At 47.1% G+C, this 19,281-nt stretch overlaps 9 protein-coding genes across 9 annotated transcripts; 5 read left to right on the forward strand and 4 right to left on the reverse strand.

Annotated features, from left to right (window-relative positions):
* Positions 1-842: 842 nt before the first annotated feature.
* On the forward strand, positions 843-3,344 carry AGABI2DRAFT_202994 (hypothetical protein). The gene is given in 12 exon segments (XM_006460122.1): positions 843-1,164; positions 1,210-1,350; positions 1,398-1,499; positions 1,550-1,714; positions 1,765-1,905; positions 1,954-2,143; positions 2,199-2,331; positions 2,385-2,560; positions 2,615-2,722; positions 2,778-3,240; positions 3,260-3,264; positions 3,297-3,344. The coding sequence occupies 10 exon segments, from the start codon at positions 964-966 to the stop codon at positions 2,882-2,884; spliced, it is 1,464 nt and encodes a 487-aa protein (XP_006460185.1). The 5' UTR covers positions 843-963; the 3' UTR covers positions 2,885-3,240; positions 3,260-3,264; positions 3,297-3,344.
* A 690-nt stretch (positions 3,345-4,034) lies between these two features.
* Positions 4,035-4,879, forward strand: AGABI2DRAFT_150150 (hypothetical protein; the record flags this gene model as incomplete). Its single annotated transcript, XM_006460123.1, has 2 exons — positions 4,035-4,316; positions 4,370-4,879. The coding sequence occupies 2 exons, from the start codon at positions 4,035-4,037 to the stop codon at positions 4,877-4,879; spliced, it is 792 nt and encodes a 263-aa protein (XP_006460186.1).
* Positions 4,880-4,903: 24 nt separating this feature from the next.
* AGABI2DRAFT_191946 (hypothetical protein) lies at positions 4,904-6,682 on the reverse strand. Its single transcript, XM_006460124.1, has 11 exons — positions 6,525-6,682; positions 6,382-6,474; positions 6,238-6,332; positions 6,132-6,186; positions 6,026-6,082; positions 5,878-5,976; positions 5,661-5,824; positions 5,431-5,607; positions 5,312-5,384; positions 5,122-5,260; positions 4,904-5,060 (listed from the first exon to the last, which is right to left on the reverse strand). The coding sequence occupies exons 1-11, from the start codon at positions 6,651-6,653 to the stop codon at positions 4,981-4,983; spliced, it is 1,161 nt and encodes a 386-aa protein (XP_006460187.1). The 5' UTR covers positions 6,654-6,682; the 3' UTR covers positions 4,904-4,980.
* A 74-nt stretch (positions 6,683-6,756) lies between these two features.
* On the forward strand, positions 6,757-8,787 carry AGABI2DRAFT_184681 (hypothetical protein; the record flags this gene model as incomplete). The annotated part of the gene is made up of 7 exons (XM_006460125.1): positions 6,757-7,268; positions 7,319-7,412; positions 7,466-7,525; positions 7,572-7,904; positions 7,956-8,024; positions 8,083-8,430; positions 8,490-8,787. 7 exons carry the CDS (start codon positions 6,757-6,759, stop codon positions 8,745-8,747), a joined length of 1,674 nt encoding a protein of 557 aa, XP_006460188.1. The 3' UTR covers positions 8,748-8,787.
* A 795-nt stretch (positions 8,788-9,582) lies between these two features.
* Positions 9,583-10,971, reverse strand: AGABI2DRAFT_184682 (hypothetical protein; the record flags this gene model as incomplete). Its single annotated transcript, XM_006460126.1, has 6 exons — positions 9,583-10,105; positions 10,154-10,197; positions 10,255-10,532; positions 10,588-10,691; positions 10,747-10,762; positions 10,813-10,971. 6 exons carry the CDS (start codon positions 10,969-10,971, stop codon positions 9,597-9,599), a joined length of 1,110 nt encoding a protein of 369 aa, XP_006460189.1. The 3' UTR covers positions 9,583-9,596.
* Positions 10,972-11,244: 273 nt separating this feature from the next.
* On the forward strand, positions 11,245-13,908 carry AGABI2DRAFT_117146 (hypothetical protein; the record flags this gene model as incomplete). Its single annotated transcript, XM_006460127.1, has 21 exons — positions 11,245-11,335; positions 11,392-11,516; positions 11,578-11,599; positions 11,647-11,668; positions 11,721-11,803; positions 11,857-11,869; positions 11,927-11,995; positions 12,046-12,168; positions 12,221-12,374; positions 12,431-12,586; positions 12,649-12,661; positions 12,714-12,823; positions 12,876-12,918; positions 12,983-13,059; positions 13,117-13,208; positions 13,262-13,328; positions 13,381-13,418; positions 13,467-13,501; positions 13,554-13,726; positions 13,780-13,840; positions 13,892-13,908. The coding sequence occupies 21 exons, from the start codon at positions 11,245-11,247 to the stop codon at positions 13,906-13,908; spliced, it is 1,584 nt and encodes a 527-aa protein (XP_006460190.1).
* Positions 13,849-16,942, reverse strand: AGABI2DRAFT_184684 (hypothetical protein; the record flags this gene model as incomplete). Its single annotated transcript, XM_006460128.1, has 9 exons — positions 13,849-14,051; positions 14,101-14,243; positions 14,296-15,037; positions 15,090-15,412; positions 15,463-15,928; positions 15,981-16,199; positions 16,252-16,377; positions 16,432-16,586; positions 16,646-16,942. The coding sequence occupies 9 exons, from the start codon at positions 16,940-16,942 to the stop codon at positions 13,961-13,963; spliced, it is 2,562 nt and encodes an 853-aa protein (XP_006460191.1). The 3' UTR covers positions 13,849-13,960.
* Positions 16,943-16,983: 41 nt separating this feature from the next.
* Positions 16,984-18,066, forward strand: AGABI2DRAFT_191953 (20S proteasome subunit; the record flags this gene model as incomplete). Its single annotated transcript, XM_006460129.1, has 7 exons — positions 16,984-17,095; positions 17,143-17,177; positions 17,233-17,356; positions 17,411-17,512; positions 17,561-17,704; positions 17,753-17,865; positions 17,916-18,066. Coding segments are annotated over exons 1-7 (738 nt in total), but the record flags the coding sequence as incomplete, so codon positions are not given.
* A 45-nt stretch (positions 18,067-18,111) lies between these two features.
* Positions 18,112-19,263, reverse strand: AGABI2DRAFT_191954 (hypothetical protein). Its single transcript, XM_006460130.1, has 6 exons — positions 19,135-19,263; positions 19,015-19,084; positions 18,853-18,955; positions 18,529-18,801; positions 18,352-18,463; positions 18,112-18,295 (listed from the first exon to the last, which is right to left on the reverse strand). Exons 1-6 carry the CDS (start codon positions 19,231-19,233, stop codon positions 18,161-18,163), a joined length of 792 nt encoding a protein of 263 aa, XP_006460193.1. The 5' UTR covers positions 19,234-19,263; the 3' UTR covers positions 18,112-18,160.
* Positions 19,264-19,281: the final 18 nt, after the last annotated feature.

Raw genomic sequence — 19,281 nt, forward strand, 5'->3', positions numbered from 1 at the left:
GCTTTTTATGTGCTTGACATTGGGACTCCATGGTGCTGTAAAGTAGTGATATTAAAGCTGTTCAATCATCAAATGAGAGAATATCCCCGATCGTCGGGATGGATCCGCGGACCTGCGTTATCTTCCATCAGCTCTGTTAAGTGAATGCAGTCGGATGTGCACGCGTGCAGTGGGGACGGGTCCCAAAAATAGGCGTCACACTTTTTGAGTTGGTTCGCATGAAGTTTTCCGGCGGATGTGTGAACCAAATCGGTTCAAAAGTTTTTACTCTCGACGGCGGTAGTCTATAGCGGTTATCCGGCGGATAGCCTGGCGCCCGCAGCGCCATATGACACGGGCATGTGGCTAATGTAATGCCTCCAGTTACCAGTATTCGGTGACCCTAGTATTCAGTGACCCTAGTATTTGGTGACCCTGGTTTTCCGTTTATTCTCGCTAGTGTTCGCGAAACGATGGAGAAACGGATCCAGAGAATGTTTGCCCAGACATGATCTCATTGGAAGTTACGGACTTTCAGCCTACGGATACAATTGCAGGATAGCGGTCAAGAGGCTTGTATATGTTTTCGTGGTAATCAAGCCAACAAAAGAGGGTTCCGGAGTGGCCTAAATCCTAGGACGCAAAAACGGAGAGGCGTTGACCTAGGCGAGATGGGAGAATATCGAAAATGTCAATGACCGAACTGCTGCCCCGATTAAGCCAAGCGCCTTTATTCCCACGCTGAATTCAGCTTGCTTACCCATTCCATTAACCACAAACAGAAAGTCAGAAAGAAGCAAGTTCGACATGAGTGGTCTCGCTGACGAATTGCTGGCCGATTTGGATGGACTTTCTGGCGACGAAAATGAGGACAATAGACAGTCGCGAAAGTCTTCTGAAACGCCATCCGTCCCATCTCAAGCGCAGGCGTCCTCTAGTAGTAGTCATAAACGCAAGACTGACACTCGGGACTCGGATGAAGACATGTCAGAAGGAGAAGGAGAGATAGAGGGAGACGAAGAGGAAGGAGACGAGAAAATGGCTGGAATGGTTCTCGAGGGAGGCGTAAAACCCGCAGACGAGCTTGATGCGGAGGACGTTCAACAAATGGAGCTTGGCAGCATTGACGATGTCAGCAAGATTGCAAAGTTGGAAAATAGTAAACGCATGGTGGATGTCTTGAAGGCGAGTCTCCAGCATTTGTGCTAACTGATCTAACAAGTAGTGCAGGAGGTGGAGAAATATGAAGAGAATCCATCCACCGTGGCTCAGATGGCTCTTCCAACACATCTCAACCCAGAGTATAATGTAATTGTGCAGGCGAATAACTTGTCAGTGGACGTAGAAAACGAAATTCTCATCGTTAACAAAGTCAGTCTTCTGCATCGCTGGTGATCATATTCTAATTTTGACTATAGTTCATCCGGGACCACTATGCGCCCAAGTTTCCTGAACTTGAACAACTTGTAACAGATCCTGCAATGTATATCCGTTCTGTACGCGCACTATCCAACAACGAGGTGAGTCCACTAACATGAAGCCTTGTTGAGCTGCTCACATTTCAACTCAGGATCTGACAAAAGTGAATTTGAGTGGTATTCTGCCCCCTGCGGTCATCATGAGTGTTGTCGTCACAGCGTCAACGACATCCGGCAGGCAGTTGTCTGACAACGAATGGAAAGCTATCCAAAAAGCTTGTAACCTTGCAGACAGGTTGGAAGACGCTCGTAAAAAGGTACGACGTTTTCAGTTTCAGTACCAGTTTAAATTAATCCTTCGTTCTAGATATTCAAGTACGTCAGCTCAAGAATGAATGTGCTTGCTCCAAATCTGTCAGCCATTGTTGGTACCACTACAGCTGCGAAATTGCTAGGAGTCGCGGGAGGCCTTAGCGGTTTAGCCAAAATGCCCGCTTGCAATGTGCATGTAAGTCCGTTGATCCGACAGCGCGTACGGTTATTAATGTCCGCCAAGCTATTAGGTGCTCAGAGGAAGATTACCGCTGGCTTCTCCACAGCAACTCAGCGTCGGCATACGGGGTTCATATTCCAATCAGACCTTGTTACGCAGACACCTTCGGAGTATCAGTTAAAAGTGCAACGAACTGTTGGGGCGAAATCCGTGCTTGCCGCTCGCATGGATCTTGAACGACAACGACGGGATGGTATGCATTTTCTTTTCGAAGACACCGGGCGAGGATCTGACTTCTAACCCCGCAGGTACATATGGAGAAACATTGCGGGATAAAATTGAGAAGCATATCGATCGACTTGCAGCTCCTCCACCGGCAAAGGTGGTGAAAGCACTTCCCGTCCCCGGTGATGGGCCAAAGAAGCGGAGGGGAGGCAAGCGGTAAGCAGAAATCTTATACTTTCTGATGGTTGTCTCTAAATGCTTCACATCAGAGCGCGAAAGGCGAAAGAAGCTTATGCCCAGACAGAACTTCGAAAGCTCCAGAACCGAATGTCATTTGGTGATGTCGAGGAAGAGGTCGGTGCCTTTGATCAGACCAAGGGTCTTGGTATGATTGGAGCTGGCACGGGCAAAGTTCGTGCTGGGATGGGTGACGCGAAGAGCCGAGGTAACGTAATTTGCTGATTCTCGCGTATCTCACCACCCACTTCGACATCTCTAGCTAAACTTTCGAAGGCGAACAAACTGAGGACTGCAGCGATCACACGGTCTGCTCAGGCCTCCCAGTCGTCTGGTACTGCCACTTCTTTGAGTGTGACACCTGCTCAAGGTATGCGAAGTCATGTTTGTTAGATATATGCCAGGCATCTAACAACATCTGCAAGGCTTCGAATTAACCAACAGGGCCGCAATGGCACAACGGGTAAAAGAAGCCAACGAGAAGTGGTTTGGTTCTGGGACCTTCTCTTTCGTAGGGCAAAAGGGCACATGAAGCATGTTACGCCACATCAGAATCTACCTTAATACGCTGTACTTATTTGACGTCATATTCGAACGATGAACATAGTCTAAAACGAAAAATCATGAAACATGTGAGAAGAAAATAAAATACATAGTGCAAAAGTGAGCTAGGCATGAAATGGATAACATGTAATTTTGATATAGGTATCGGTCGCGCAGCGTGTATGTGCATTTATTCAAGCCGATGCCGGCAGTGACGAAGCATCCTTTCCTGCCGCAACGTCAATGAAACCTGTTGGATTTGTTTTAGCTAGGTCGGATGACTGGGCTAGCTTCTGACGTTTAGACCGATAGTCTCGGATAGCCGATCGAATGGCGTCTTCTGCCAACACTGTGTCATAGTCAGAAACAAGGCATGAAAAGCGGTTGGCGAGATCACGTACTTGAACAGTGTAGCTTCACAGGAGGTAGACAGAGCTCCTTTGCAATTTCGGTGTTTTTGATTTTGCCTGCGTCATCCAGGCTTAAACCTTTGACGCGCTCGGTCATATATGAACTTGACGCGATAGCACTTCCGCAACCAAACGTCTTAAACTTGACGTCTGAAATAATTCCGTTGTCGTCCACACGGATCTGGAGTTTCATGACATCACCGCAGCTAAAGCGCCGGTGGTCAGGCTTGCACAGACGCAACGCAGCTCAGTGAGAAAACTTACGCAGGTGCCCCGACAAGGCCTGTGCCAACATCAGTGTCATTCTTGGGGAGAGATCCCACCTTAAAAGGTTGAGAATCGCATATCAGATAAGGGGGTTTCATAGATGACCAGTTTTAGAGCCCACATTTCGAGGTTTCTCATAATGAGAAATCACTTTCTCGTGATAATAGCAAGCAGTAACAGGCGGTCTCGCAGAGACACGTCGGGCCGTCGGGCGAGCAGCAGCGAAGAGAGGACGTGAGATTGCAGCGCGAAACATGGTGGAATGAGGAAGGAAGTCGGCAAGGATGGGTGGCAATAAGGGAGTCGCGACCTTAGTCATCTTCGCTGCAATTGGCTGAAAATCATGTGAGCCCCCATCTACCCCCCGATTGGCTGACGAGGCGTGGGGCCCAGCCGGAGCCCTCCGCTTATCTGATAAGGCGTGACCTGCCAAATGCAACCACACAGAGATCCGGTTCGTCCATGGCTGCCGTCTCGTCCTCGTCCCGGCCAGCAGAAAATCTGCCGAGCACCGCGCGTGCCATCGCGCTTCTTCTTTCCGCCACTCCCAGCATCCAGGATGTCCAACCCAGCGTCCTCCACCAGCTCCTGGAATTTTCCCATAGATACACGGCGCAGGTCCTCACTGACGCCAGCGTATACTCCGAGCACGCTGGCAGGGGGGGTAAGCTTGACATGGACGACGTGATTCTTGCCGTACAAGCACGCGTCGGCTGGGAATTTGGCGGCCGTGTGCCGAAAGAGGTATAATTCCTCTCGTCTTTGTATTACTCGTCACTCATGTGATGATGACCTAGTATATCCTCTCTTTGGCCAATGAGGTTAATGCATCTCCCCTACCTGCGGTTCCGGAAGTGTTTGGTGTACGATTACCGCCACAGCAAGATTGTCTCGTCAACGTGGACTTTAACCTCATACCAAACAAGCCACCGCCCGATCTTACATATCTCGACCTCGAAGAATTCGAAGTGACCGATTCGGAAGAGGAGGAGGAAGAGCTAGAAGAGGACGAGGACGAAGTCATGGAGCCACCACCTGTCCCCGCACCTGTCCCGGTCCGCGAGGAAGCGCCTTTCCCTATCAGCGCCATAGCGACGCCCTCGGATGTAGACATGTTCGGAACACCAGCTGCAGTGACCGGGGCACAAGCAGCAGACGAAGGGAGTGATATTGGTGAAGAGGAAGATGGCCTGTTTGCGGGAGGTGATGATGAGGAAGAAGAGAGTGATGGTATGGAAGAGGTGCAAACAACACCCCATTCGGGTGAACTTAAGCGAAAACTGGTGGAGGAAGACGACTACGACTGATGCTTCCGTGTTCCGTACGCAATTCCCGCATGTAGCATAAGAATAATATAGTAATACCCAACAAACAAACATGTAGACGTGCATATCAGTTGCCTATATCATCATCCAAATTGCTTGCTCTGCAGCGCAATTGCAATAAAAGCAATGAAAAGTGCCACCAGCAAGATGATTATGGTCCACGCTAAAGTCATTTTCGGTTAGCCAGAATTATCTGCGGTCTAGATGGATGAAATGAAACATACAAGAGCCCCCGACGACTATAGGTATCGTCACAACGCGCAGGGAATAATCTGCACTCCCAGAGACTAGTAGTTTTGTGGAGGGGTCAAACTTGACTATTGTCGGTGGAAAGTCGTGGGCCTTCAAGATAGTACAGAGGGGCTAAAAGGCCAATCAGAAATGATGGAATCAAGAGTAGTAGAAAAGACATACACTAAGCGTTTTCGAATCTAACATTCCAATTGATAAGTCGGACGACCCATAACCCAGAAACCGGCCGTCAAGACTGAAGATGTTAAGCAAAGCAAGAAATTCATCAAAAAAGTGTATACCTGATATCAAAAGCAGTCAAAGCTTTGTCGCCGACTTTCTTTTGCCTTTCCACTGTCCATGTACGTGGGTTCCATCTTGAAATATATCCTTGCCGTGGTGGAGACTTACGACCTCGCTCGCGAGGTGACGAGGTATTTATCACGGTGTAGAGAATATCACTCTCGTGAGGGTGAAATCTAAGGACCGGAAGATGAACTACACACAAAAACACTGAAATTGACTGACGAACCTGACTGAACGGAACGTACAGGGTCTGTTAATATTATGTGGTAGGTCGACCGTGTGTGAGAGCTCCAGAGCTTTGGCTCTCTCTTCTGAAGACGCTGGCGAGGGTGACGATGAAGGAATATTTAAGGAATAGACGAGGAGATTATGTGTAGTTGCGACTACCAGCTATTTCGGCAGTGAGTACTCGCCGTGACCGGGAAAAAGAGATTGTGGCGGACTGTGTCATTTGAATTTGAGAAAGTAGCGTCGTAAATCTCCTCTTCCAGCTGTATTGAAGGCGCAAGAGGGTTAAGATCTGGGAACGAGAGAAGAGACAACTATAACGAGGTGAGAAAAAGCCAAAAACTCTAATCGGCCATAACGCACATGGTGACAACCAGCAACAGCTACTAGACATCGGTCTGGAGACAGTGCAGTAACTTTCTGCTTTACTTGAGAATAAACTCGGGGTTCTGGAAATTAGTGGACTGACCTGGTAGTCGTCTTCATCCGCAGGCAAAGTACCTCTGGATGCGTCGAGCTGAAACCTTTTACAACATTGAATAAAGTACGGTGTCGAGAAAAGTAAACATGCATACGCATCGTCACGAAGCGTAAACACACGGCAATTCTCATTCTCGCCTTTAAGAATCTTCTCTTGTGAGCTGTTGATGCCACAGACAACGGTATTGGACTACAAGGAAGATGAACTGACGACCAAGGCAAAGGATGTCGGTACGCACCTGCGGATCAGCAGCCATGCTTGTAGGAGCATCCTCTACTTGAATTTCTGTCTTGAGGTCGATGGAACCCTCCGGGTCTACAGAATATAGACGCTATGAGGACTCGTAAGAATCACCGGTAACTGAAAGCTGTGGATGCATACGATCTTGTTCTGGACGCCAGTCTTGGAGAAGCCACCTCCGCCGCCGAGAACAAGCCTGTCTGGTGCAAGAAAAGCGGCAGCGTGGACGGGGAAGGCGGGAAGAGTGTGCGGGGTATGGCGAGGGCGCATGGCGGCAGCGTCTGCAAACACGTCGCGCGCCGCAACGAGGTCATATACGCACGTGACTGACCCAAGTCTAGGTTGCCTCCACGCCGCTGATAACCCGCAACTCATGGACGACCTCCCCACTCTGACCACCCAGACGGTCATCGGCATCGCCGTCGCAATATCCGGCAACGTCCTCATATCTCTCGCCCTCAACCTCCAAAAACTCGCTCACAAACGTCTGAATGCAGAGAGAAACTCCCCGAATCCTGCGTTACCCCCGGATTCTATCCTCGGTCGCAGACAAAACCTAGACGAACAGGACGCGGATTCTGACACAATCATCACAGAAATCCCTACTCCTCGGGGGTCAGATACTCCGCCAGATACCCAGCCTTTACTCCCTGTTAACCACCGTTCTATTCATTACACGATGCCTCAAAGAGACAAGGATCCTCATGAGCCTCAAGCGACCGGTTTCTTCGCGCGATTATTCCGTACAAGAAACCAAGACAAAAAGAAAGAGGCTTTCTTAATGCCGATCGACGTCATGCCCGAAGACGCTGCTCTCGACCACCCCCGGAATGTTTCCGATATAGAGGATGAAAACGAGTCTGCCTACCTAAAGTCAAAACTCTGGTGCGTCTTTATCTGATGATGCAGTGTTTCTCCTCTTACCCCGTGCATAGGTGGACAGGGTTTTTCCTAATGAACGTCGGCGAGCTTGGAAATTTTATTTCTTACGCTTTTGCCCCTGCATCTGTGGTAGCTCCACTAGGAACCGTAAGAAACGCTGGCCTTGATATCAGCGGCCTACTCACGATGCCATTTTTTAGTTTGCTCTTATCGCCAATTGTGCGTTTGCGCCTATCATGTTGGGAGAACATTTTCGCAAGGTATCTACGAGCCGAGGAAATGAAGTACATGCTAAATCACTATTAGCGCGATTTTTTTGGTATCTGCATTGCCATCGTTGGAGCTGTAACAGTCGTTCTTTCCTCCAACGCGTCCGACACCAGGCTCTACCCAGAGCAACTCGTTGAAGCAATCTTAAAAACACCTTTCCTTATCTATGCAGGATGTTACGTTGTCGGCGCGATCACTCTCGGCTGTCTTTCTCATGGAACACCGGGGCGGACTTACGTCTTCATTGACGTAGGATTATGTGCTCTATTTGGCGGCTTCACGGTCCTATCGACTAAAGCCCTTTCCACTCTCATTACTCTGGAGTGGTATGGAATCTTCACCGAGTGGATCACATATCCTCTTATCCTGGTAGGTACCCCAGATTCGTGAAAATGAATGAGTTGCTGAGTTTCTTCATAGACGCTCATCGGAACTGGCGTTGGGCAAATAAGATATCTCAATCGAGCCCTGATGCGTTTTGACGGCAAGGTATATCAAGCGCGACATCAATATATCTGATGTTCTCTAACGGATGATTATTATACAGACCGTGATTCCTATCCAATTTGTGCTCTTCACTTTGTCAGCAATCACAGGTAGCGCTATTTTATATGGCGACTTTGAAAGAGCTGGTTTCCACACAATCGTCACCTTTTTGTATGGGTGTGGAGCCACATTCATTGGAGTATTTGTCCTCACCAATGGGTCCGGAACTTCACAAGACGAATCCGGACAGCAAACCGGCGAAACACTTGAGGACGGAACAAGGTTAGGCCTGGGGACAATCGGGAGGCGACGAAGAGCTACGCTTGTACTACCAAGTGGTTTGGAAGAAGCTCCTGCCCTCAGGAGAAAAAAGAGCGGTGTTGCTTTGGTAGGCATCTCTTCCGCGCAGGTAAGTACAAATCAGTACGCAGTTTGCAAATTCTCACAACACCTCTCGCCCCTATCTAGCAACTTCTCCTGATGCACAGTCCATCAATTGAATCAGCTTCCTTGCCCAGAGAGTACAATAATGTTCGTGGTGGACGGGACAGAGAAGTACTTGCTCAAGGCTCATATGGAGGAGGCAACAGAAGTTTTCATGGCTTCTCCGGCAATGATAACACTCTAGGTGAATCACCACGAAGTCCAAGCACTTGGGGAGACGGGACTTTGCCTGCTCAATTGAGAACTCCCCAAGCCCGCCTGCGTGAAAACGATGGTCAGTGAAGATCTATTGGTTGTTATAACTTAGGACTCCTATGTATGTATGTGTAATCTCTCGCACCTCACCGCCATTCAGCTATACTTTAGTATGCATATATCTTATTAATCCATTCAAATGCTCTTGTATTTTGCGGATTTTTTACTGTTAATGATATATATCTTCAGAATAATGTAATTCTGTTGATTAAACGAAATGAAGTGGTACGATGGTATAATAGGTTGGTCGTTTTTGCTGTTTTCCTTCTTCCTTCTTCCAGCGCGAGATCCGAACTTGGGGTCGGCGGCTCACGACATGTTCGCCCACTGCCCTCGTTTTCTTGATACATACGTCGATGAGCCGACGGGTAATCAATCTTCGCTGACGCAAGCTAGGAACCTAAAATGTTATACCGACTACAATTTTCTGGTCTTTCTTGTCCCATATTTCCAAAACTACTCGCATCATACCTCTTTATCTCACTTCGCGTCTGATTGTTCTGGATTACAGCATTCCGTGGATCAGCCTCTGCAACTGAGAGCTGAAACCAGTGTTTCTGACTGTACATTCATGCCAACCATAACGCCCCTGTTCAACTCGACAACCACTCTCTTATGTGTCTACCATGACCAATTAGATGGTCTCTTTCTTCTTTCTTTGTCAAAATCAAAATCAAAGAGAACTATAGTCTAGGTCGTGTCTCTTCAGAGATCCAGGCTTAAGTGGCTTTATCATTCCGAATCTCTTCTGACCTTAACGAAAGTGTTTCTCGGAAAGCTTCTGCATGGTCTTCGCTGTTCTTCGCTATACGATATCATAGGAGGAAAGGAAAGTGACAGTCAAAAGTGGTAGGTAAACTGTCATTATAATCGCGATCAAAGAAACGTTCTAAGATACTCTGACAGGGCAAGGAGAGCGAGGCTCTGCCCATATGGCATGCTTGTAAGGGGGACACTTCTGTAACTCTCGATATCATCAAACACCGGTGTCCCAAACGAAACCCGCTTCAGCTCGCCCGTCTCCGATACATTATCCTTGATTGCCTGGATCGCCTTCTCTGCTGCCCTGGTATACTTTTCTTCTCTCGGAAGAAGTCTCAGTCTTAAGGCCTTTAAAATCCCATAAGCAAAGCCCGCAGTGGCGGAAGCCTCGAGATAACTAGTCGAATCATCGAGGATGGTGTGCCAGAGGCCTGTCGCTCCGTCTTGTAATTTGATCAATGCATCAATTTGCGCCTTGAGGGATGTAACAAGGAATTCCCGAAGACCGTCGCCTTGCACCAACCCCAGTAGTTCAATGAAGTCTGGGATTGAAATCGTCACCCAACAATTCCCTCGACCCCATCTAGCGCCGCCAAAGTGATGACGGCCATCGAACGTCCAGCCTGCAAAAATCATCAGAAAACAAAGAGATGATTTTGCTCCTCGCCTACCGTGAAACCAGAGACCTGTTCTCGGGTCCTGAAGATATTTAATGCTAAATACGATGGCTCAGGTAAGTTGGTTCTACCTTTCACTCCAATAGTTGACCTACTGAACTAAAAACTGCCTTTTAGCCTCTTCTATATATTCATTCCTACCCAGAAGCAAACCAATCTTTGCCAAAGGTAAAACCGTCATCATCAAAGTGTCATCCCAAAGTTGTTGATGGTTATCAACTAGATAGGTTATATGCTGCAGTCCCTGTTCTTCTGTCCGTGGCATGTCATACATTGCCCACTCTGCCCATGCCTCCAAATGGACCTTGTAATCTCCGTAACCACCCTCATGGAGATATGCTGCGGTCAAGAGCGGAGACATTGTATTGACGTTCTATCTCACTTGTGAGTTTTCTCTTTTGTTTTTCTGATTGATGTAAGTAGTTCACCTTCGTCGTTCCAAGGTCGAATTGTATTTTAAACCAATCCAAGCAAATGTCTAAAACCGCTTTGTCGCCAGTGATTTGAAAGAAACGAAAGAGCCCGTATAACCCTGTCGACATGTCAGATATGGATAGCCAGTTCACAAGGTACCGTCAATAACGCGCCTACTCCATGAGTCCACTACTCTATTGTTAAGGTCAACTCGTGATAGGCGGAATCGACCCACTCACTTCCCAGTCATTCCATCCCTTTGTATCAATGACTCGTCCGTCTTCCAATCTAAGTAAGAATTCGCCAGATTCGTCCTCGATGTTGACGAGACAGTGGATCAACTTCTTGATCAACTCCAAGGTATGGACTTTACGTGGGTTTACCACTCTGGAAGACATTATAACGGTCCTTCTACCTGTTGGTCGGTCTATGATGGTTTATGTATCATCAAATGGCATAATCTTTCCGAACGGTCCCAGCGGACCGGCACATGGATGTCATCTGCCAACAATATCATCGCGTGGATAGGTTTATATTGCAGCTAATGGTAACGTGGGTTCTCCTGGAATTCCAAGGTCACGAGGGTGGTCGTGTTCTCGGAGGTGCGATCTAAAGAGAGTGAAGTTCAGTTGTTTCTTGCTTTCTCCTGCTACTTTACGACGGGGAGTAAAATGGCCGCTCAACCTTTGGACATAAAATACGACGAGCCCGAGGCAAAGGACGTTCGTTCTCTCCAAAGCGGCTCTATATTAGACTATGCAGGTATTCAAGCCAAAAATGTCTTGACGTTATAGAGGAATCTTACCTGGCTTTCTTAGCTCAACATAAGGGTATTGACGCAGAGGTCGCTGAATTCTTAGCCCAATCGTCCAATGTAGAGTCGAGGACCATCGATGAAGCAACTAATAAACGACTTCGATGGTTGATACATAAACGTATACTGGTCTGTTGCGTCTCATCCGAGTCGTCGTCTCAAAGATACATGGCTCATCTATTCTACTAAGCTCGTCATGGTTGTTACATACTGTCAGTGGATTTATTTAGCTTTAAAGTTCGTCCTAACGTCCTTCTAGTTGCCCAAACTTTGGATAAAGGGTATTTTCAAATTATTATTGTCTTGCGGTGACATGCTCAGCCATCGACGTAGGACTATAAACTTTGCATCCATCATGGGGATACTCGAGGATACGAATCTGAAGGGCCAAGAATATGCGTGGCTGACAACTTGCGGTAAGTCAAATATATTCCGCCCGTTCCCTCCTGATGTTCAAACCTTTCTGTAGTCTATATTGCTATGTAGGTTCACTCGCTTCGAAAAGGTAGTAATGTTGACCCTCACTGAACGATTTGTAGCTTGGCTTGGGAGTTCCCAACCAATAGATTGATACAACGGTTGCCGATTGCGAAATACCTAGGTTTCAGGTGAGTCTGGTTATTTGTTTTCCCGGGAGCACTCAAATAACTCTATGCAGCGTTATGGCCTGGGGTGCTGTTCTAGCATGTACAGCAGCATGTAAGAACTTTGTCGGCCTTATCATAGTCCGCACTCTACTTGGCATCTTCGAGTGTGTTTGTCAACCAGCATTTGTCTTCTTGTACGTATGAGTCAATTTAGCTCGAGGGCGACCCCAGTGACAGTCATTACAGGTCAACGATGTGGTATACGAGAGACGAACAGGCGCTTGTCATTGGATCTTTTTACTCTATGAATGGGTTCCAGCAATGCGTGGGGGGTCTCCTAGCATATGGAATCGCTCATATCAAAGATGCGGCGATTAAGAATTGGCAGGTTCTTTTCACTGTGTGTATTTTCCCGCAAGTTCTTGGTGTGGCTGCTCAGGCGCTCAACGTCCACAGCTCTACGGTTGTGTTACTTTCGTCTGGGGCCTTTTTATCTTGTATTGGATGCCCGATAGTCCAATGCATGCCAAATGTTTTTCACTCGAAGACCGGCTGCTTATGGCAGAGAGAGTTCGAAAGAATGAAACCGGTATTCAGAACAAGACTTTTAAGGTGTGGTCCTCTCATCAATGCATAAATGCAGTAAGGAAAAACTCATACGGCGTTGTCTGCAGATGTACCAAGTCGGTGAGTTTATATCAACAAAGTGCAACGTCATTGAGGTCTAATTGAGCTGTAGTGGAGGCTATACTGGATCCAGCCGTCTGGGCAGTCACCATGATATCTTTTACGAATGCACTTCCAACAGGAGGTTTAGGTGCATTCTCAAACCTCATCATTAAAGCTTTTGTGGGTGTGGCTTTCTAGTTCAGTCGTACAAAGAAATCTAAATGCATTTAAGGGTTATACGGTTCTGCAAACTTATCTACTTGCTATCGCCCAAGGTGAGATAAAAATTTATTGTCATTGGTATAAGAATTAATCACTTTTCTGTCATTTGTGAAACAGGTGTTATTATCATGGTTTTCCTTTTCTCTGCCGCGGGTCTGTCTAGACGATATGGTCAAAGATTGGTATTCGCTTTTGTAAGTGTGGGGTATTCAACAAAGGTTGTAGCAGTGCTGAAGAGTTCCACCTACCAGATATATACGCTGCCAAATGTTGCAGGAACCATCGTGTTCCTTGCCGTCCCAACAACCCCACATACCAAAGTTGGTCTTCTTCTGGCCTTTTAGTAAGTCACATAAACTAGAACGTATCGTCGGCCTAGCTGAATGAATATCGTAGTTGTATGCAAGGCTTTGGTGCTGTCGCTGTCCTCAACCTTGCGATCATGTCAGGAAATGTTGCAGGCGTACGTAAATGGTTCCTTCAAAACAAAACTATCTCTCAGCCGTTATCAACAGAGGACCAAACAGGTCATTGCATCCAGTCTTGTCTTCATGTAAGTGTTCTTGTCAAAAATTTCAGGACGTGTATTGAATGTGTACAGTGCTTGGGCTGTCGGTAATGCCATCGGACCCCAAGGTAGATTCCGAGTGACATAAACATGCGAACAACATTACTGATACTTGTGCAGTATTCAGGGACAACGATGGACCACGATATGTTAAGGCTTTCGTCGTCCACATTGTTGTATATGGCGTCCAGATGGTCACTATTGTCCTTTTGCGGCTTTACTTGATGAGACGAAATGCTCTGAAGCGACGCGCTCAAGCTATAACACCCGGCGAAACCAGCAATGAAGACACCGTGGGTAACGTCAGTTTTTCATGTTAATCCTGTTCTAATATTGTGAAATGCAGGGCGAGAACCTCACACATAAGCATGCCTTTGACGATTTGACCGACAAAGAAAACCCAGACTGTAAGCATAGCTATTTCAATTACAAACACTAATTGACTAGGACGATGTTAGTCCGATACGTATATTAATGATATATGGTGGGCCAAAGCTGCGGATGGAAATACTAGGGGTCATCAAAGATCATTCGGAATGTGGCATTTTCCCGAGGGTGATGTTCAACTGAGCGGCGAGCTTAGAAACACTTTTTTCTAGTTTATGTATTTTCGTTTGCCTACGAAATAACTATAAGTTAAAGGACACACAGAAACGATTCAACTTACTCAGCAGTGGATTGTTGACCGAAATTGAATGCTTGCGAGAAACCAAGACTTCCATTGACCTCTGCGAGCTTATCTTTTCTTAGTTTTTCCTTCTCCAATACTGCTTTGAGGGCGGGTGTTATGCGCGCATATTCGTTTTCCAGCTTGAATCATCGTCAAGGCTCGGGAAATATTCGAACGCACGTGGCAACTTACCTGCTTAGTTTTGGCCGCTAAGGAGTCGGCGTCGTACTTTCCAGAGCCGAGAACCTCCAGCTTCATCCGTTTAAGCTCTTCAAACCATTTGACCTCGTGTTCGCTGAGTTCTGGCGAGGCTTCCCGCATCAATGCAGCTAATAACTGATCGAGCCGTACTAGGAGTTCTTTCTGCGTCGTATGCAGCTTCCCAATGCGAGCGTCCATTGCCGATTTCCTTTCACCTTTCAACTTTTCAACTTTTTGGTTCAAGATCCCTGCTACCTTGACGTGAAGCTCCAATTCTTTCTCCTGAAGCTGATTTCGGAATTTCACTGCTGAATAGGCGAAGTTGATATCCCTCACTTGAGAAGACAGGTGTTCAGTTGCGCGTAGGAGATACATCAGTACGTCTGGTGTTAGAAGAATCTCTTTTGAGGCGACAGACGCGGGAAGTGAATGTCTGGGTACACATGGAAGACTATTTCCGCTGAAGATAGGAGGAATTTCGAATGGATCGCGCGCTAGAGGCGACACGAATGGTGGCGGTAAGCCTTCGACGGGTGTTAACCATTTGCTCTTCTCCGGAGGTGCTGTTCCTGTCAGAATGGCTGATGCTGCCTCTGCGTTCGATTCATGAACAGTTTCTGAGCGCAAAGTCAATGGAAAGACAGATATCCGCATAGTAGATGTCAAAATGAGAATGCTGTAACTGAGATACACATCGTTTGGCAGAGTGACCCCAATTATAGGATTGGATGATCTAGAGAGCATGTATAAGGAGAGCTACAAATCATTGAACACTACAGACACACCTTTGCTCCACGGAAAATGTAGTAAGTAGAGGTTGCACGTGTGTTTCGACGGGGTTTTGAAGAGCCTCAGTCAAAGCAGTTTCATCATCCGCTCCCCGTAGAGCTATACCCAAATGCTGGAGTACAGGCCCTATATGTAGTGCATGTACACCAAAAGCATGATACACGTAAACGATGTCGTCATAAATAGGGTCAGGCAGTAAGACGGGATGATTGGCTTGAAGGAGATCCAAACAACTGTCCGCTATTGAGTTGATAGTTGAAAAGATTCCGAGGTCAATTGTTTCGTATACCGCGAGCATTGGTAGATCACGAATCAATTCCTGCAAAATTCTTTTAGCACAAGGGTATGAACAACTTGATTTTCGCATACATGAGTGGCATCCCAACGCGCTTCGACTTTCTCCACATCCAGATATAAATCCACTTTTCCATCCTGATACGCAACTGTGATGATACCCAAGTGTTCCGTTGGATTACCCTCGCGCTCGGAATTATCATCATCATCGGATTCTGTCCCAAAAACGAGGTAAGCTATATCAGTAGCGTCCCCTCCATCGCTCCCCTCCAATGCACGGGGTTCAGGTTGTAGCAGGAATGGGCCTTGTCGGGTGGGTGGCGATTTGATGTTGGTTGGAGGATGTAAGGAAACAACTCGGGACGTCGCAGGAAAGACTGTTCCCGAAGGAAGTTCTCTGAGGAGTGCGGAGACGTATTTTTGTTGGTAGTCGTAGATGGCATTAAGCGTAGGTGACGCCCGTGAAGCATCTTGGGAAAGGAACTCCTGCTTGGCAGATATGAAACATTCTAAAGAATGTATATAGGATGATGGAACGGAACTGCGAGATGTGCCATTAGCAATGTGTATGGAGAAAACAAAGAGGAGCATACGCGTTTGTAGGAAGGTAAGGACAGATGGCGTAGATATCGCCGGACTTCATAAGCGCGTATACTGTCAAAGGACCCCAGTCTGCTCGGCCTTTTCCAAGTGCAAACGATGCGACTTCCCGCTCAGATGCATCTTCTGCCAAGTAGGATTTTGATTTGCGCTCTGGAACAAATGACAAGACCTGCTGCGGTTCTTCAGTATCGACAGAAATGTCATACTCTCTAATCACAAGTCAGAAAAAGGTCCAGTCAATACGCGTGGTTCATAACGGACCGTAGTTTTCCATCTGTTGTCATGACGAGTAGAGTCGAAGCTGCTTCTCCCCAGGGATGCCACTCAATCTTGGCAATAGGAGCGGAATTCTTGGAAGCGTGGTAGAACTGGCCGACCTGCACAGACCTAGAGTGTCACCCGAGTCAATTGCATGTTAGAATGGAAAGAACGAGCGCATACTTGCAGTCTATTGTCTCGGGTACCAAGCGCGTCAAGCCAGGTCTGGGAAGAACGATGACCGCGACTTGGAATGCACCAGCAACGGCGAGTAATTTCCCATTCGGATTCAGTGAAATCTGGTGAATTGAAAATTGCACGTTGGGTGTATGTAACGCCTTCATTGAGTGAAGTTGAGTGTAATGGCGGGTATGCGTAGATTGCTTCAACACAATACCTTGTATGTCTTTCGCGTACTTTGAGCACCTTTTGCATCTCCCAGGGTCGTCATACGGATTTCCCTTCCAGCAGCCACAATGAGGTCCGCATCCTTGAGGATCACAGTCTGCCTCCGTCCTGAAGGGGCCGGTCCATCATCCAGGGGATCGACCTTGACGAAGCGGGGGAGGGTGTTTGTAGAAAGTTCGAGGGAGTCCCGTGCGTCTTCGAGGGGCCCGTCGAAGGCCTTTGGGAGGGAAAAGATGGGATGTTCGCTGAGAGCTTCGTTCCACTCGTTTGCGGGGTTGAGCAACATATGCAAGATGCGATGCGCGTATGTTTTTCCCACGCCTGACTGACGCGTTTATCTGCTTGCTTGCGCGTCCCTTCATCCCCAACCATGACTTCAATCGGCACTGGCTACGATCTTTCAGCCAGTACCTACTCCCCCGACGGTCGCATCTTCCAGGTACTATTTATCTCTATGTCCTTTTCGCTTGCTTATCATCACTCTAGGTCGAGTATGCCACCAAGGCTGTCGAAAACTCGGGGTGTGTGTTTCCGCCCATCGCATTCGATCAACTCAGCTAATCAAACCCCCTACAGAACTGCAATCGGCCTCAAAGTCAAAGATGGCGTTGTCCTTGCCGTCGAAAAACTCATCCACTCTAAGCTATCAGTACCTGAAGCCAACCGAAGAATACAAACAATAGATAGACACATCGGTCTGGTGCGTCTCCCTTCATCTCATCTCATCATTTCACTGAATGCGGTAGAGAAATAGGCTACAGCAGGCCTGCTTGCTGACGGTAGACATATTGCAAATCGAGCCCGAGACGAAGCAACCAGCTATCGAGATACCTATGATGCGCCAAGCCCTTTAAAGGTGCGATAACGCTCTTCCAACGAACCATGTTCTTACCATTAAAAACAGAATCTCGCCGAACGTTTGGGTCTATATACTCAGGCATATACACTCTATTCATCTGTCCGACCGTTTGGAATTAGCACGATCCTAGGAGCTTTCGATAAAGAGGGTCCATCATTGTATGTTATAGAACCCAGCGGTGTCTACTTTGTAAGTAGGCTTTTTCTGCATCGCGACACATATTCTGATCTTAACCAGGGCTACAATGGAGCTGCTGTTGGTAAAGGTCGTCAACTTGCCAAGACTGAGCTCGAAAAACTCAAACTTTCAGAGCTAACAACAAAAGAGGCTGTCTATGAAGCTGCCCGAATGTACGATACTCAATCCATCCAATATATGTCGAGCTAACAACTAAGTCTAGTATATACCTTGTACATGAAGATGCAAAGGAGAAGGAATTCGAGTTAGAAATTTCATGGATCGGGCAAGAAACTGACAATGTCCATCTTCCCGTACCTAGAGAACTACAGCAGGACGCGGAAGCCAAGGCAAAAGCCGCACTGGAGACGTTTGAGTAAACTGCAACTTTTGTGTACACTAGTTTTTGCAATCCATTTCTTTATCAATGCTGAATTTACAATTGTGAAGATTAATTGAATACAAATTCTATACGATCTGCTCAAGTTCCCGTGCATACGCTAGAGAAGAAGAAATGAGTCTCTCTTTGGGTATCTCTAACTTTTCCTCTCCCTTCTTTGCGAAGGATATTGTTCCAGCCGTCAAATTTACTTGCCAACCGCGCTGTATAAAAAAAAGCATCAAATGACTGTTTCTATAACCAAAATAACGAATCTCACCTCTTCAGCGAATCTCAGTAGATCTGAGCGGTTGGGGAAGAACAGGAGGGTAGCGGCATCTTTGAGGGGCAAGCTCTCATACGCTGCCTCACCACAGCTGGCAATTTCATTCCTAAATTCATAAACAAGTCGCAAACTGTCAGAAATCTGCTTGATATAAAGAAATAAATGCAGTACCGTATGGTACCCATCAAGCTATCGACAAAGAACTTGTACTCCTCCGCAGGAGCTTCTTCACGAGCATTCCACACTTTGCTGTAGCTACCTTCCATTAACCATCGTTCAAGATTGACCGGATGACTGATGAATGGGTTTTCGGCAATAGCATCGGCAGAGAGGGGAAGACTTTCGAGTGTTGTATGGAACTCCGCGATACGATTTTGAGTCAGTAGACGGATGAGGTTGAGTCCACGGATAGGATATTCACGTCTCGAAGGTTGAAGGACGGAACTGAATAGACAAAAAATTAAACTCCTTCAATCATAATCAGAGATGGCATACCCATAGTCGGTGTAGAAAGTCTGCAGTTGGGAGAAATACCGATCGAAGGCGGGAACGTCTCTGGCTCGTATACTCCAGAAAGCGCCGATCTCAAGGATATCGCCTGATTTCCAACTGTCAATGTACGCCTCAAAAGGCAGTTGCAGGGTGTTTAAGACTTACGAGCGATAGAAAGGTCATTCAAATTGGGTTCTCCTTGAGGAAGCAATAAACCAGCTTCGATGAGTCCGATCTAACTTGTCCCATTAATGCTGAATGATTGAGTAACCCAGGAGATAATACCTTCAGCTGCGAAAGCAGAGCGCCACATTTACCAATGTCGCAGGGCTGAGCTGTGAAGGAGTTGATGAGTTCTGTGTAGAGAGTACGAAGGTCAGGCATTTCTGGTGGTTGTGGTAAAGGGATGACGCGTATAAGATTTTGATCTCA

Source organism: Agaricus bisporus, assembly GCF_000300575.1.
Source record: "Agaricus bisporus var. bisporus H97 unplaced genomic scaffold AGABI2scaffold_4, whole genome shotgun sequence".
NCBI classification, from domain to species: domain Eukaryota; kingdom Fungi; phylum Basidiomycota; class Agaricomycetes; order Agaricales; family Agaricaceae; genus Agaricus; species Agaricus bisporus.

What these genes read in the sequence shown, in the direction of transcription:
- AGABI2DRAFT_202994 (XM_006460122.1), top strand. Translation starts at nt 964, where the DNA reads ATGTCAGAAGGAGAAGGAGAGATAGAGGGAGACGAAGAGGAAGGAGAC. An exon ending in TGGAAGACGCTCGTAAAAAG is followed by an intron (nt 1,715 to 1,764) that starts GTACGACGTTTT and finishes CCTTCGTTCTAG; the next exon opens with ATATTCAAGTACGTCAGCTC. An exon ending in TGAACGACAACGACGGGATG is followed by an intron (nt 2,144 to 2,198) that starts GTATGCATTTTC and finishes CTAACCCCGCAG; the next exon opens with GTACATATGGAGAAACATTG.
- AGABI2DRAFT_191946 (XM_006460124.1), bottom strand. Translation starts at nt 6,653, where the DNA reads ATGCGCCCTCGCCATACCCCGCACACTCTTCCCGCCTTCCCCGTCCAC. An exon ending in TCTCAAATTCAAATGACACA is followed by an intron (nt 5,825 to 5,877) that starts GTCCGCCACAAT and finishes CTGCCGAAATAG; the next exon opens with CTGGTAGTCGCAACTACACA. An exon ending in TGTACGTTCCGTTCAGTCAG is followed by an intron (nt 5,608 to 5,660) that starts GTTCGTCAGTCA and finishes TCCGGTCCTTAG; the next exon opens with ATTTCACCCTCACGAGAGTG.
- AGABI2DRAFT_191954 (XM_006460130.1), bottom strand. Translation starts at nt 19,233, where the DNA reads ATGCCTGACCTTCGTACTCTCTACACAGAACTCATCAACTCCTTCACA. An exon ending in CTCTGCTTTCGCAGCTGAAG is followed by an intron (nt 19,085 to 19,134) that starts GTATTATCTCCT and finishes GGGACAAGTTAG; the next exon opens with ATCGGACTCATCGAAGCTGG. An exon ending in TACTGAGATTCGCTGAAGAG is followed by an intron (nt 18,296 to 18,351) that starts GTGAGATTCGTT and finishes TTTTTTATACAG; the next exon opens with CGCGGTTGGCAAGTAAATTT.